Genomic DNA, 14,667 nt, shown 5'->3' with positions numbered 1-14,667 from the left:
TCCATGTAACAGTCCCCTGTTCCAACCTCCATGTAACAGTCCCCTGTTCCAACCTCTATGTAACAGTCCCCTGTTCCAACCTCTATGTAACAGTCCCCTGTTTCCAACCTCTATGTAACAGTCCCCTGTTTCAACCTCCATGTAACAGTCCCCTGTTCCAACCTCTATATGTAACAGTCCCCTGTTCCAACCTCTATGTAACAGTCCCCTGTTCCAACCTCTAAATGTAACAGTCCCCTGTTCCAACCTCTACGTAACAGTCCCCTGTTCCAACCTCTATATGTAACAGTCCCCTGTTCCAACCTCTATGTAGTAATAGTCCCCTGTTCCAACCTCTATGTAACAGTCCCCTGTTCCAACCTCTATATGTAACAGTCCCCTGTTCCAACCTCTATGTAACAGTCCCATGTTCCAACCTCTATATGTAACAGTCCCCTGTTCCAACCTCCATGTAACAGTCCCCTGTTCCAACCTCCATGTAACAGTCCCCTGTTCCAACCTCCATGTAACAGTCCCCTGTTCCAACCTCTATGTAACAGTCCCCTGTTCCAACCTCCATGTAACAGTCCCCTGTTCCAACCTCCATGTAACAGTCCCCTGTTCCAACCTCCATGTAACAGTCCCCTGTTCCAACCTCCATGTAACAGTCCCCTGTTCCAACCTCCATGTAACAGTCCCCTGTTCCAACCTCTATGTAACAGTCCCCTGTTCCAACCTCCATGTAACAGTCCCCTGTTCCAACCTCTATGTAACAGTCCCCTGTTCAGACCTCTAGATGTAACAGTCCCCTGTTCCAACCTCTATGTAACAGTCCTTTGTTCCAACCTCTATGTAACAGTCCCCTGTTCCAACCTCTATGTAACAGTCCCCTGTTCCAACCTCTATGTAACAGTCCCCGGTTCCAACCTCTATGTAACAGTCCCCTGTTCCAACCTCTATGTAACAGTCCCCTGTTCCAACCTCTATGTAACAGTCCCCTGTTCCAACCTCCATGTAACAGTCCCCTGTTCCAACCTCCATGTAACAGTCCCCTGTTCCAACCTCTATGTAACAGTCCCCTGTTCCAACCTCCATGTAAAAGTCCCCTGTTCCAACCTCTATGTAACAGTCCCCTGTTCCAACCTCTATGTAACAGTCCCCTGTTCCAACCTCCATGTAACAGTCCCCTGTTCCAACCTCCATGTAACAGTCCCCTGTTCCAACCTCCATGTAACTGTCCCCTGTTCCAACCTCTATGTAACAGTCCCCTGTTCCAACCTCTATGTAACAGTCCCCTGTTCCAACCTCCATGTAACAGTCCCCTGTTCCAACCTCCATGTAACAGTCCCCTGTTCCAACCTCCATGTAACAGTCCCCTGTTCCAACCTCCATGTAACAGTCCCCTGTTCCAACCTCCATGTAACAGTCCCCTGTTCCAACCTCCATGTAACAGTCCCCTGTTCCAACCTCTATGTAACAGTCCCCTGTTCCAACCTCCATGTAACAATCCCCTGTTCCAACCTCTAAATGTAACAGTCCCCTGTTCCAACCTCTATGTAACAGTCCCCTGTTCCAACCTCTATGTAACAGTCCCCTGTTCCAACCTCTATGTAACAGTCCCCTGTTCCAACCTCTATGTAACAGTCCCCTGTTCCAACCTCTATGTAACAGTCCCCTGTTCCAACCTCTACGTAACAGTCCCCTGTTCCAACCTCTAAATGTAACAGTCCCCTGTTCCAACCTCTATGTAACAGTCCCCTGTTCCAACCTCTATGTAACAGTCCCCTGTTCCAACCTCTATGTAACAGTCCCCTGTTCCAACCTCTATGTAACAGTCCCCTGTTCCAACCTCTATGTAACAGTCCCCTGTTCCAACCTCTATGTAACAGTCCCCTGTTCCAACCTCCATGTAACAGTCCCCTGTTCCAACCTCTATGTAACAGTCCCCTGTTCAGACCTCTAGATGTAACAGTCCCCTGTTCCAACCTCTATGTAACAGTCCTTTGTTCCAACCTCTATGTAACAGTCCCCTGTTCCAACCTCTATGTAACAGTCCCCTGTTCCAACCTCTATGTAACAGTCCCCGGTTCCAACCTCTATGTAACAGTCCCCTGTTCCAACCTCTATGTAACAGTCCCCTGTTCCAACCTCTATGTAACAGTCCCCTGTTCCAACCTCCATGTAACAGTCCCCTGTTCCAACCTCCATGTAACAGTCCCCTGTTCCAACCTCTATGTAACAGTCCCCTGTTCCAACCTCCATGTAACAGTCCCCTGTTCCAACCTCCATGTAACAGTCCCCTGTTCCAACCTCCATGTAACAGTCCCCTGTTCCAACCTCCATGTAACAGTCCCCTGTTCCAACCTCCATGTAACAGTCCCCTGTTCCAACCTCCATGTAACAGTCCCCTGTTCCAACCTCCATGTAACAGTCCCCTGTTCCAACCTCCATGTAACAGTCCCCTGTTCCAACCTCCATGTAACAGTCCCCTGTTCCAACCTCCATATAACAGTCCCCTGTTCCAATCTCTATGTAACAGTCCCCTGTTCCAACCTCCATGTAACAGTCCCCTGTTCCAACCTCTAAATGTAACAGTCCCCTGTTTCCAACCTCTATGTAACAGTCCCCTGTTCCAACCTCTATGTAACAGTCCCCTGTTACAACCTCTATGTAACAGTCCCCTGTTCCAACCTCTATGTAACAGTCCCCTGTTCCAACCTCTATGTAACAGTCCCCTGTTCCAACCTCTAAATGTAACAGTCCCCTGTTCCAACCTCTATGTAACAGTCCCCTGTTCCAACCTCTATGTAACAGTCCCCTGTTCCAACCTCTATGTAACAGTCCCCTGTTCCAACCTCTATGTAACAGTCCCCTGTTCCAACCTCTATGTAACAGTCCCCTGTTCCAACCTCTATATGTAACAGTCCCCTGTTTCCAACCTCTATGTAACAGTCCCCTGTTTCAACCTCCATGTAACAGTCCCCTGTTCCAACCTCTATATGTAACAGTCCCCTGTTCCAACCTCTATATGTAACAGTCCCCTGTTCCAACCTCTATATGTAACAGTCCCCTGTTCCAACCTCTATATGTAACAGTCCCCTGTTCCAACCTCTATGTAACAGTCCCCTGTTCCAACCTCTATATGTAACAGTCCCCTGTTCCAACCTCTATATGTAACAGTCCCCTGTTCCAACCTCTATATGTAACAGTCCCCTGTTCCAACCTCTATATGTAACAGTCCCCTGTTCCAACCTCTATATGTAACAGTCCCCTGTTCCAACCTCTATGTAACAGTCCCCTGTTCCAACCTCTATGTAACAGTCCCCTGTTCCAACCTCTATATGTAACAGTCCCCTGTTCCAACCTCTATGTAACAGTCCCCTGTTCCAACCTCTACATGTAACAGTCCCCTGTTCCAACCTCTATGTAACAGTCCCCTGTTCCAACCTCTATATGTAACAGTCCCCTGTTCCAACCTCTATATGTAACAGTCCCCTGTTCCAACCTCTATGTAACAGTCCCCTGTTCCAACCTCTATATGTAACAGTCCCCTGTTCCAACCTCCATGTAACAGTCCCCTGTTCCAACCTCTATGTAACACTCCTCTGACCGTGATGAATGACGTGAGCTTAATGTTTAGACAGAGAAAAGCAGATATTTATACTCTTCAGTCCTGACTGCCATTCTTCTAGATTGAAGAACATGTAATTACATTTTTTATGGCAGTTATCAAACTCAAAATGTTGACCTAAGAAACTGTAACTCTGATCATAAAGTTGTCTATCCCCATCAGAGGGCTAAGATTGGTCCCGGGAAAAACACAGACGGCTCCTCCTCTAACTCCACCTCTAAGTACGATAGCAACGGTAACCAGGACCGCGTCAAACTGACAGACTTCAACTTCATTATGGTGTTGGGCAAGGGCAGCTTCGGGAAGGTACGTGGTGGAGAGACTGTATGGGGGGGGGCAGAGAGACTGTATGGGGGGGGGGGCAGAGAGACTGTATGGGGGGGGGGCAGAGAGACTATGTGGGTGGGGGGGGAGAGACTGTATGTGGGGGGGGGGCGGAGAGACTGTATGTGGGGGGGACAGAGAGACTGTATGTGGGGGGGACAGAGAGACTGTATGTGGGGGGGTGGAGAGACTGTATGTGGGGGGGACGGAGAGACTGTATGTGGGGGGGGCAGAGAGACTGTATGTGGGGGGGGGTGGAGAGACTGTATGTGTGTGCGTGGTGGGGGGGGGGGGGGTGGAGAGACTATGTGTGTGTGCGTGGTGGGGGGGGGGGGGGGGTGGAGAGACTGTATGTGGGTGGGGTGGAGAGACTGTATGTGGGGGACAGGGAGGGTGTGTTACTCTGTTAAAGATCCCCTCGTCTCTAGGTGATGTTAGCAGAGCGTAAAGGAGCAGACGAGCTGTATGTGGGGGACAGGGAGGGTGTGTTACTCTGTTAAAGATCCCCTCGTCTCCAGGTGATGTTAGCAGAGCGTAAAGGAGCAGACGAGCTGTACGCCGTAAAGATCCTGAAGAAGGACGTGGTGATTCAGGATGATGATGTGGAGTGCACCATGGTGGAGAAGAGGGTCCTGGCCCTGTCCGGGAAACCTCCCTTCCTCACACAGCTCCACTCCTGCTTCCAGACCATGGTAACCACACACACACACACACACACACACACACACATGTCCTGACCAGCTCCACTCCTGCTTCCAGACCATGGTAAACACACACAGAGAGAAACACCATTCTCAAGAGCAGGAGTTCTTCTTTTTTCTGTTTTTTCTGAGGTGGAATTCTGGGAATACTGAACAGTCTCTTTTTCTCTCTCTCTCTCTCTCTTTCTTTTTCTCTTTCTCTCTCTTTCTCTTTCTCTCTCTCGCTCTCTTTCTCTATCTCTCTCTCTCTTTCTCTCTCTCAACCCTTGCTGTCTCTCTACGTCTCTCTCTTTCTCTCTGTCCCGCTCTCTCTACCTCTCTCTCTCCTCTCTTTGTCTTCTCTTGAGAGCCAGGTCTTTCTATGGTCTCCTCTTTCAATAGCAAGGCTGTGCTCACTGAGTCTGTACATAGTCAAGGATTTTCTTAATGTTGGGTCAGTCACAGTGGTCAGGTGTTCTGCCATTGTGTTCTCTCTGTTTAGGGTCAGTCACAGTGGTCAGGTGTTCTGCCATTGTGTTCTCTCTGTTTAGGGTCAGTCACAGTGGTCAGGTATTCTGCCATTGTGTTCTCTCTGTTTAGGGCCAGTCACAGTGGTCAGGTATTCTGCCATTGTGTTCTCTCTGTTTAGGGTCAGTCACAGTGGTCAGGTGTTCTGCCATTGTGTTCTCTCTGTTTAGGGTCAGTCACAGTGGTCAGGTATTCTGCCATTGTGTTCTCTCTGTTTAGGGTCAGTCACAGTGGTCAGGTGTTCTGCCATTGTGTTCTCTCTGTTTAGGGTCAGTCACAGTGGTCAGGTATTCTGCCGCTGTGTTCTCTCTGTTTAGGGCCAGTCACAGTGGTCAGGTGTTCTGCCATTGTGTTCTCTCTGTTTAGGGCCAGTCACAGTGGTCAGGTATTCTGCCATTGTGTTCTCTCTGTTTAGGGTCAGTCACAGTGGTCAGGTATTCTGCCGCTGTGTTCTCTCTGTTTAGGGCCAGACAGCATTCAAGTTTGCTATGTTTTTTGGTTGATTCTTTCCAGTGTCAAATAGTTATATTTTAGTTTTCTCATGATTTGGTTGAGTCTAATTGTGTTTCTGTCCTGGGGCTCTGTGGGGTCTGTTTGTGTTTGTGAACAGAGACCCAGAACCAGTTGGCTGAGGAATCTCTTCTCTAGGTTCATCTCTCTGTAGGTGAGGGCTCTGTGGGGTCTGTTTGTGTTTGTGAACAGAGACCCAGAACCAGGAAACTCTTCTCTAGGTTCATCTCTCTTTAGGTGAGGGTTTTGTGGTGGTTGTAGAATTGAACAGCTTTTTTTCCTGGATGTTGATAATTAGCGGGTCCTAATTCTGCTCTGCCTGCATTGTTTTGGGTTTTGCACTGTACACAAAGTATATTTTTGCAGAATTCTGTATGCAGAGTCTCAATTGAGTGTTTGTCCCATTTTGTGAATTATTGGTTAGTTAGTGGACCTCAGATCTCACAACCATAGAGGGCAATGGGTTCGATAACTGATTGTACTTTTTAGACAGATCCTAATGGGGATGTTGAGTTTTGTGTTCCTTTTGATGGCATAGAAGACCCTTCTTGTCTTGTCTCTCATATCGTTCACAGCTTGTGGAAGTTACCTGTGGTGTTGATGTTTAGACCGAGGCAGGTGTAGTTCTTTGTGTGCTCTAGGGCAACGGTGTCTAGATGGAATTTGTATTTGTGGTCCTGGTGACTGGACCTTTTTTGGAACACTATTATTTTGGTCTTCCTGTGATTTACTGTCAGGGCCCAGGTCTGTCAGGGCCCAGGTCTGTCAGGGCCCAGGTCTGTCAGGGCCCAGGTCTGTCAGGGCCCAGGTCTGTCAGGGCCCAGGTCTGTCAGGGCCCAGGTCTGTCAGGGCCCAGGTCTGTCGGGGCCCAGGTCTGTCAGGGTCCAGGTCTGTCAGGGCCCAGGTCTGTCAGGGCCCAGGTCTGTCAGGGCCCAGGTCTGTCAGGGCCCAGGTCTGTCAGGGCCCAGGTCTGTCAGGGCCCAGGTCTGTCGGGGCCCAGGTCTGTCAGGGCCCAGGTCTGTCAGGGCCCAGGTCTGTCGGGGCCCAGGTCTGTCAGGGTCCAGGTCTGTCAGGGCCCAGGTCTGTCAGGGCCCAGGTTTGACAGAATCTGTGCAGAAGATCTAGGTGCTGCTGTAGGCCCTCCTTAGTTGGGGACAGAAGCACCAGATCAGACAGCAGACATTTGACTTCTGAATCCAGTAGGGTGAGGCCGGGTGCTGCAGATTGTTCTAGTGCCTTCGCCAATTTATTGATAAATATGCTGAAGAGGGTGGGGCTCAAGCTGCATCCCTGTCTCACCCCACGACCCTGTGTGAAGAAATGTGTGTGTTTTTTGACAATTTGTTGTTTGTGTACATTGATTTTATAACGTCATATACTTTCCCCCCCAACGACGCTTCCATTTGTATAGCAGACCTTCATGCCAAATTGAGTCAAAAGCTTATTTTTTTTAAATCAACAAAGCATGAGGAGACTTTGCTTTTGTTTTGTTTGTTTGACAATAAGGGTGTGCAGGGTGAATACGTGGTCTGTCGTACGGTATTTTGGTAAGAAGACAATTTGACATTTGCTCAGGACAATGTTTTCATTGTGACAATGTTGATGATACGGCAGAGGGGTTTTCAGAGATTGCTATTGACGCATATTCAACTGTAATTATTGGGGTCGAATTTGTGTCCACTTTTGTCGATAAGGGTCGATCAGACCTTTGTTTCCAAATATTAGGGAAGATGCCAGAGCTGAGAAGGATGTTTAAGAATAGCCAATTGGAATTTGTGGTCTATATATTTTAGTTTAGCATACCATCAACACCATGGGACTTTTTTTGGGTTGGAGGGTTTTTATTTTGTCCTGTAGTTCATTCAATGTAATTGGAGAATCAAGTGGGTTCTGGAATCCAGTTTGTTCTGGAATCCAGTGGGTTCTGGAATCCAGTTTGTTCTGGAATCCAGTGGGTTCTGGAATCCAGTTTGTTCTGGAATCCAGTGGGTTCTGGAATCCAGTTTGTTCTGGAATCCAGTGGGTTCTGGAATCCAGTTTGTTCTGGAATCCAGTTTGTTCTGGAATCCAGTGGGTTCTGTTAGTTTTTAATAGTTGATTCTAAGATTTGTATTTGATCATGTATATGTTTTTTTTTTTGCTGTTTGTTCTTTGTTAAATGGCTAAAAGATTGGAGAAGTGGTTACGTCTCCATTTTGGAAAGATAACTCTTCGTGTTGTAGTTTGTTTAGTTTGTTTTCCAATTTTCCCAGAAGTGGATAGAGTCTATGGATTCTTTGATCACACTGAGCGGATTTCTGACGTGCTGTCCCTTCTTTTTTCTTAGTGTTTCACCATAGTGAAGGCGTTGGCTCAGGTTTTCTGGTTCTCTGTTTTTGGTTGGACAGGTTTCTCAATTTCTTTCTTAGGTTTTTTTTTGCGTTCTTCATCAAACCATTTATCATTGTTGTTAATTTTCTTAGGTTGTCCGCTTGAAAATGTTTAGATTTGATATCCAATATACTGTTCAGGCTTCCTACTGCTAAGTTTACACCTTCACTATTGCAGGGAAACATTTTGTCCAGGAAGTTGTCTAGGAGGGACTGGATTTGTTGTTGGAGTATAGTTTTTATTAGGTTTCTACCTTCCTTCCATCTGTATCTTAACAGGAAGCCGTTTGTTCGGCCTTGATGGTTGATTATTGCTCTGTTCAAGTAGATTCTGATTTTTCTGTGGTCTGATAGGGGTGTCAGTGGGGTGTCAGTGGGGTGTCAGTGGGGTGGGGTGTCAGTGGGCTGACTGTGGTCTGATAGGGGTGTCAGTGGTCCGACTGTGGTCTGATGGGTGTCAGTGGGGTGTCAGTGGTCTGACTGTGGTCTGATAGGGGTGTCAGTGGGGTGGGGTGTCAGTGGGCTGACTGTGGTCTGATAGGGGTGTCAGTGGGGTGGGGTGTCAGTGGGCTGACTGTGGTCTGATAGGGGTGTCAGTGGGCTGACTGTGATCTGATAGGGGTGTCAGTGGGCTGACTGTGGTCTGATAGGGGTGGGCTGACTGTGGTCTGATAGGGGTGTCAGTGGGCTGACTGTGGTCTGATAGGTGTGTGCTGACTGTGTTCTGATAGGGGTGGGCTGACTGTGGTCTGATAGGGGTGGGCTGACTGTGATCTGATAGGGGTGTCAGTGGGCCGACTGTGAACTGATTGGGGTGTCAGTTGGCCGACTGTGATCCGATGTTCCTGTTTTGACTAATTTAATAGAGTGGGTTAGGTCTGCTCTATACCATATCTTGTAGGATGACAATGTCTGTATTTCTGATTTCTTTCTGCTATTTAGGGAAAAGGCAGATGACCTCAGACCTTGGATATTCCAGGATGATATAGTGAAGGCTTTGTGTTCCATGAAGTGTCCAGTGTTGCTAGTCGTGTGGTTCGGCCTCAGGCCAGTAAGTGTGAACAGAGCCTGCTGGGCATCTGGTACATGCCATTGGCTTGGGCTTAGTGTAAGAGTGGGGTTTGGGCCTGTTTGCCTGCTCACTGTGTGCCTGTGTTTGACTTTCATGTTGAGGCCCTCTTTGCGGGAGTGGGGGGGGGGGGGGGGCATGGGGTGGGCAGGAGAGGCTTAGGTCTGATCTGAGGGGGCGGCCTATGTGAGTACAGGGGGGGTGGCCAGCTCTCTAATGGGTTGTTCTCTTTCACACGTCATCGTTCTCACCCTCTCTTCCAGCAGTCTGATCCTCTCCTCCAGCAGTCTGATCCTCTCCTCCAGCAGTCTGATCCTCTCCTCCAGCAGTCTGATCCTCTCTTCCAGCAGTCTGATCCTCTCCTCCAGCAGTCTGATCCTCTCCTCCAGCAGTCTGATCCTCTCCTCCAGCAGTCTGATCCTCTCTTCCAGCAGTCTGATCGTCTCCTCTAGCAGTCTGATCCTCTCCTCCAGCAGTCTGATCCTCTCCTCTAGCAGTCTGATCCTCTCCTCCAGCAGTCTGATCCTCTCCTCCAGCAGTCTGATCCTCTCCTCCAGCAGTCTGATCCTCTCCTCCAGCAGTCTGATCCTCTCCTCCAGCAGTCTGTTCCTCTCCTCCAGCAGTCTGATCCTCTCCTCCAGCAGTCTGATCCTCTCCTCCAGCAGTCTGATCCTCTCCTCCAGCAGTCTGATCGTCTCCTCCAGCAGTCTGATCCTCTCCTCCAGCAGTCTGATCCTCTCCTCCAGCAGTCTGATCCTCTCCTCCAGCAGTCTGATCCTCTCTTCCAGCAGTCTGATCGTCTCCTCTAGCAGTCTGATCCTCTCCTCCAGCAGTCTGATCCTCTCCTCTAGCAGTCTGATCCTCTCCTCCAGCAGTCTGATCCTCTCCTCCAGCAGTCTGATCCTCTCCTCCAGCAGTCTGATCGTCTCCTCCAGCAGTCTGATCGTCTCCTCCAGCAGTCTGATCGTCTCTTCCAGCAGTCTGATCGTCTCCTCTAGCAGTCTGATCGTCTCCTCTAGCAGTCTGATCCTCTCCTCCAGCAGTCTGATCCTCTCCTCCAGCAGTCTGATCCTCTCCTCCAGCAGTCTGATCCTCTCCTCCAGCAGTCTGATCCTCTCCTCCAGCAGTCTGATCCTCTCCTCTAGCAGTCTGATCCTCTCCTCCAGCAGTCTGATCCTCTCCTCCAGCAGTCTGATCCTCTCCTCCAGCAGTCTGATCGTCTCCTCCAGCAGTCTGATCGTCTCCTCCAGCAGTCTGATCGTCTCTTCCAGCAGTCTGATCGTCTCCTCTAGCAGTCTGATCGTCTCCTCTAGCAGTCTGATCCTCTCCTCCAGCAGTCTGATCCTCTCCTCCAGCAGTCTGATCCTCTCCTCCAGCAGTCTGATCCTCTCCTCTAGCAGTCTGATCCTCTCCTCCAGCAGTCTGATCCTCTCCTCCAGCAGTCTGATCCTCTCCTCCAGCAGTCTGATCCTCTCCTCCAGCAGTCTGATCCTCTCCTCCAGCAGTCTGATCCTCTCCTCCAGCAGTCTGATCTTCTCCTCCAGCAGTCTGATCTTCTCTTCCAGCAGTCTGATTGTCTCCTCTAGCAGTCTGACCCTCTCCTCCAGCAGTCTGATCCTCTCCTCCAGCAGTCTGATCCTCTCCTCCAGCAGTCTGTTCCTCTCCTCCAGCAGTCTGATCGTCTCCTCCAGCAGTCTGATCCTCTCCTCCAGCAGTCTGATCCTCTCCTCTAGCAGTCTGATCCTCTCCTCCATCCCCCTCAACCTCTCCTCCAGCAGTCTGATCCTCTCCTCCATCCCCCTCAACCTCTCCTCCAGCAGTCTGATCCTCTCCTCCATCCCCCTCAACCTCTCCTCCATCCCCCTCAACCTCTCCTCCAGCAGTCTGATCCTCTCCTCTAGTGCTCTGTTCTTCTCCTGCGCTTTCTCCTGTTGTAGTTGTCTCACCACAGTCCAGAGTGCAGATATGTCTCTCTCTCCTCCCTCCCTCTCTCTCTCCTCCCTCCCTCCCTCTCTCCCCCTCTCTCTCTCCACCTCCAGCTCTCGGGGTCTGCTTGAAGGGGTGTTGTTGTTGATGGAGTGTCTCTCCCCCTCCCTCTCTCTCTCCTCCCTCCCTCCCTCTCTCCCCCTCTCTCTCTCCACCTCCAGCTCTCGGGGTCTGCTTGAAGGGGTGTTGTTGTTGATGGAGTGTCTCTCCCCCTCCCTCTCTCTCTCCTCCCTCCCTCCCTCTCTCCCCCTCTCTCTCTCCACCTCCAGCTCTCGGGGTCTGCTTGAAGGGGTGTTGTTGTTGATGGAGTGTCTCTCCCCCTCCCTCTCTCTCTCCTCCCTCCCTCCCTCTCTCCCCCTCTCTCTCTCCACCTCCAGCTCTCGGGGTCTGCTTGAAGGGGTGTTGTTGTTGATGGAGTGTCTCTCCCCCTCCCTCTCTCTCTCCTCCCTCCCTCCCTCTCTCCCCCTCTCTCTCTCCACCTCCAGCTCTCGGGGTCTGCTTGAAGGGGTGTTGTTGTTGATGGAGTGTCTCTCCCCCTCCCTCTCTCTCTCCTCCCTCCCTCCCTCTCTCCCCCTCTCTCTCTCCACCTCCAGCTCTCGGGGTCTGCTTGAAGGGGTGTTGTTGTTGATGGAGTGTCTCTCCCCCTCCCTCTCTCTCTCCTCCCTCCCTCCCTCTCTCCCCCTCTCTCTCTCCACCTCCAGCTCTCGGGGTCTGCTTGAAGGGGTGTTGTTGTTGATGGAGTGTCTCTCCCCCTCCCTCTCTCTCTCCTCCCTCCCTCCCTCTCTCCCCCTCTCTCTCTCCACCTCCAGCTCTCGGGGTCTGCTTGAAGGGGTGTTGTTGTTGATGGAGTGTCTCTCCCCCTCCCTCTCTCTCTCCTCCCTCCCTCCCTCTCTCCCCCTCTCTCTCTCCACCTCCAGCTCTCGGGGTCTGCTTGAAGGGGTGTTGTTGTTGATGGAGTGTCTCTCCCCCTCCCTCTCTCTCTCCTCCCTCCCTCCCTCTCTCCCCCTCTCTCTCTCCACCTCCAGCTCTCGGGGTCTGCTTGAAGGGGTGTTGTTGTTGATGGAGTGTCTCTCCCCCTCCCTCTCTCTCTCCTCCCTCCCTCCCTCTCTCCCCCTCTCTCTCTCCACCTCCAGCTCTCGGGGTCTGCTTGAAGGGGTGTTGTTGTTGATGGAGTGTCTCTCCCCCTCCCTCTCTCTCTCCTCCCTCCCTCCCTCTCTCCCCCTCTCTCTCTCCACCTCCAGCTCTCGGGGTCTGCTTGAAGGGGTGTTGTTGTTGATGGAGTGTCTCTCCCCCTCCCTCTCTCTCTCCTCCCTCCCTCCCTCTCTCCCCCTCTCTCTCTCCACCTCCAGCTCTCGGGGTCTGCTTGAAGGGGTGTTGTTGTTGATGGAGTGTCTCTCCCCCTCCCTCTCTCTCTCCTCCCTCCCTCCCTCTCTCCCCCTCTCTCTCTCCACCTCCAGCTCTCGGGGTCTGCTTGAAGGGGTGTTGTTGTTGATGGAGTGTCTCTCCCCCTCCCTCTCTCTCTCCTCCCTCCCTCCCTCTCTCCCCCTCTCTCTCTCCACCTCCAGCTCTCGGGGTCTGCTTGAAGGGGTGTTGTTGTTGATGGAGTGTCTCTCCCCCTCCCTCTCTCTCTCCTCCCTCCCTCCCTCTCTCCCCCTCTCTCTCTCCACCTCCAGCTCTCGGGGTCTGCTTGAAGGGGTGTTGTTGTTGATGGAGTGTCTCTCCCCCTCCCTCTCTCTCTCCTCCCTCCCTCCCTCTCTCCCCCTCTCTCTCTCCACCTCCAGCTCTCGGGGTCTGCTTGAAGGGGTGTTGTTGTTGATGGAGTGTCTCTCCCCCTCCCTCTCTCTCTCCTCCCTCCCTCCCTCTCTCCCCCTCTCTCTCTCCACCTCCAGCTCTCGGGGTCTGCTTGAAGGGGTGTTGTTGTTGATGGAGTGTCTCTCCCCCTCTCTCTCTCTCTCTCTCTCTCCAGGACAGGTTATATTTTGTGATGGAGTATATCAACGGAGGAGACCTCATGTATCAGATCCAGCAGGTCGGCAAGTTCAAGGAACCCCACGCTGTGTGAGTACACACACACCACACACACACACACACACACACCACACACACACACACACACACACACACACCTCTGTGCCTGGTCTAACTGTGTGCGTGTGCGTGTGTGCGTGTGTGTGTGTGTGTGTGTGTGTGTAGTTTCTATGCTGCAGAGATCTCCATCGGCCTCCTCTTCCTCCATTCCAAAGGCATCGTTTACCGGTGAGTGACTGTTTTACTCCATGTTTGTTACGTGTGGTATTCCGTCTGGCCCCGCGGCCTTATGAATGTTTGTCAGCAAGACAAACGGAGCTGATCGTGGACTAGGGGAAACAGAGGGCCGAGCATCAACCTGTTGTAGTGCGACGCATATAAGGCCCTGCCCCGCCCCCCTTTCGGAAAAGCTGACCACGACTCCATTTTGTTGATCCCTGCCTACAGACAGAAACTAAAACAAGAGGCTCCCACGCTGAGGTCTGTCCAACGCTGGTCCGACCAAGCTGACTCCACACTCCAAGACTGCTTCCATCACGTGCACTGGGACATGTTTCGTATTGCGTCAGACAACAACATTGATGAATACGCTGATTCGGTGTGCGAGTTCATTAGAACGTGCGTTGAAGATGTCGTTCCCATAGCAACGATTAAAACATTCCCTAACCAGAAACCGTGGATTGATGGCAGCATTCGCGTGAAACTGAAAGCGCGAACCACTGCTTTTAATCAGGGCAAGGTGTCTGGTAACATGACCGAATACAAACAGTGCAGCTATTCCCTCCGCAAGGCTATCAAACAAGCTAAGCGTCAGTACAGAGACAAAGTAGAATCTCAATTCAACGGCTCAGACACAAGAGGCATGTGGCAGGGTCTACAGTCAATCACGGATTACAGGAAGAAATCCAGCCCAGTCACGGACCAGGATGTCCTGCTCCCAGGCAGACTAAATAACTTTTTTGCCCGCTTTGAGGACAGTACAGTGCCACTGACACGGCCTGCAACGAAAACATGCGGTCTCTCCTTCACTGCAGCCGAGGTGAGTAAGACATTTAAACGTGTTAACCCTCGCAAGGCTGCAGGCCCAGACGGCATCCCCAGCCGCGCCCTCAGAGCATGCGCAGACCAGCTGGCCGGTGTGTTTACGGACATATTCAATCAATCCCTATACCAGTCTGCTGTTCCCACATGCTTCAAGAGGGCCACCATTGTTCCTGTTCCCAAGAAAGCTAAGGTAACTGAGCTAAACGACTACCGCCCCGTAGCACTCACTTCCGTCATCATGAAGTGCTTTGAGAGACTAGTCAAGGACCATATCACCTTCACCCTACCTGACACCCTAGACCCACTCCAATTTGCTTACCGCCCAAATAGGTCCACAGACGATGCAATCTCAACCACACTGCACACTGCCCTAACCCATCTGGACAAGAGGAATACCTATGTGAGAATGCTGTTCATTGACTACAGCTCGGCATTCAACACCATAGTACCCTCCAAGCTCGTCATCAAGCTCGAGACCCTGGGTCTCGACCCCGCCCTGTGCAACTGGGTACTGGACTT

General features: G+C 51.3%; 1 protein-coding gene across 3 annotated transcripts in view; it reads left to right on the top strand.

The window, feature by feature from the left end:
• Positions 1-14,667, top strand: part of LOC110515515 (protein kinase C beta type) — a 102,974-nt gene that overhangs the window by 71,024 nt on the left and 17,283 nt on the right. For 2 of the 3 annotated variants that reach the window (XM_090194714.1, XM_090194712.1), the window contains exons 9-12: positions 3,773-3,916; positions 4,453-4,626; positions 13,043-13,134; positions 13,270-13,332. In XM_090194714.1, the coding sequence (XP_090050840.1) occupies positions 3,773-3,916; positions 4,453-4,626; positions 13,043-13,134; positions 13,270-13,332 (473 nt within the window). Of the gene's footprint in view, positions 1-3,772; positions 3,917-4,362; positions 4,627-13,042; positions 13,135-13,269; positions 13,333-14,667 lie in introns of those variants that run through there. The other variant, XM_090194713.1, reaches the window with a different exon arrangement.

Source organism: Oncorhynchus mykiss, chromosome 13, assembly GCF_057628025.1.
Source record: "Oncorhynchus mykiss isolate SJ-2025 chromosome 13, ASM5762802v1, whole genome shotgun sequence".
NCBI classification, from domain to species: Eukaryota; Metazoa; Chordata; class Actinopteri; order Salmoniformes; family Salmonidae; genus Oncorhynchus; species Oncorhynchus mykiss.
The sequence above is the reverse complement of the archived record's forward strand: the minus strand, read 5'-3'. Positions and strand labels throughout refer to the sequence as shown.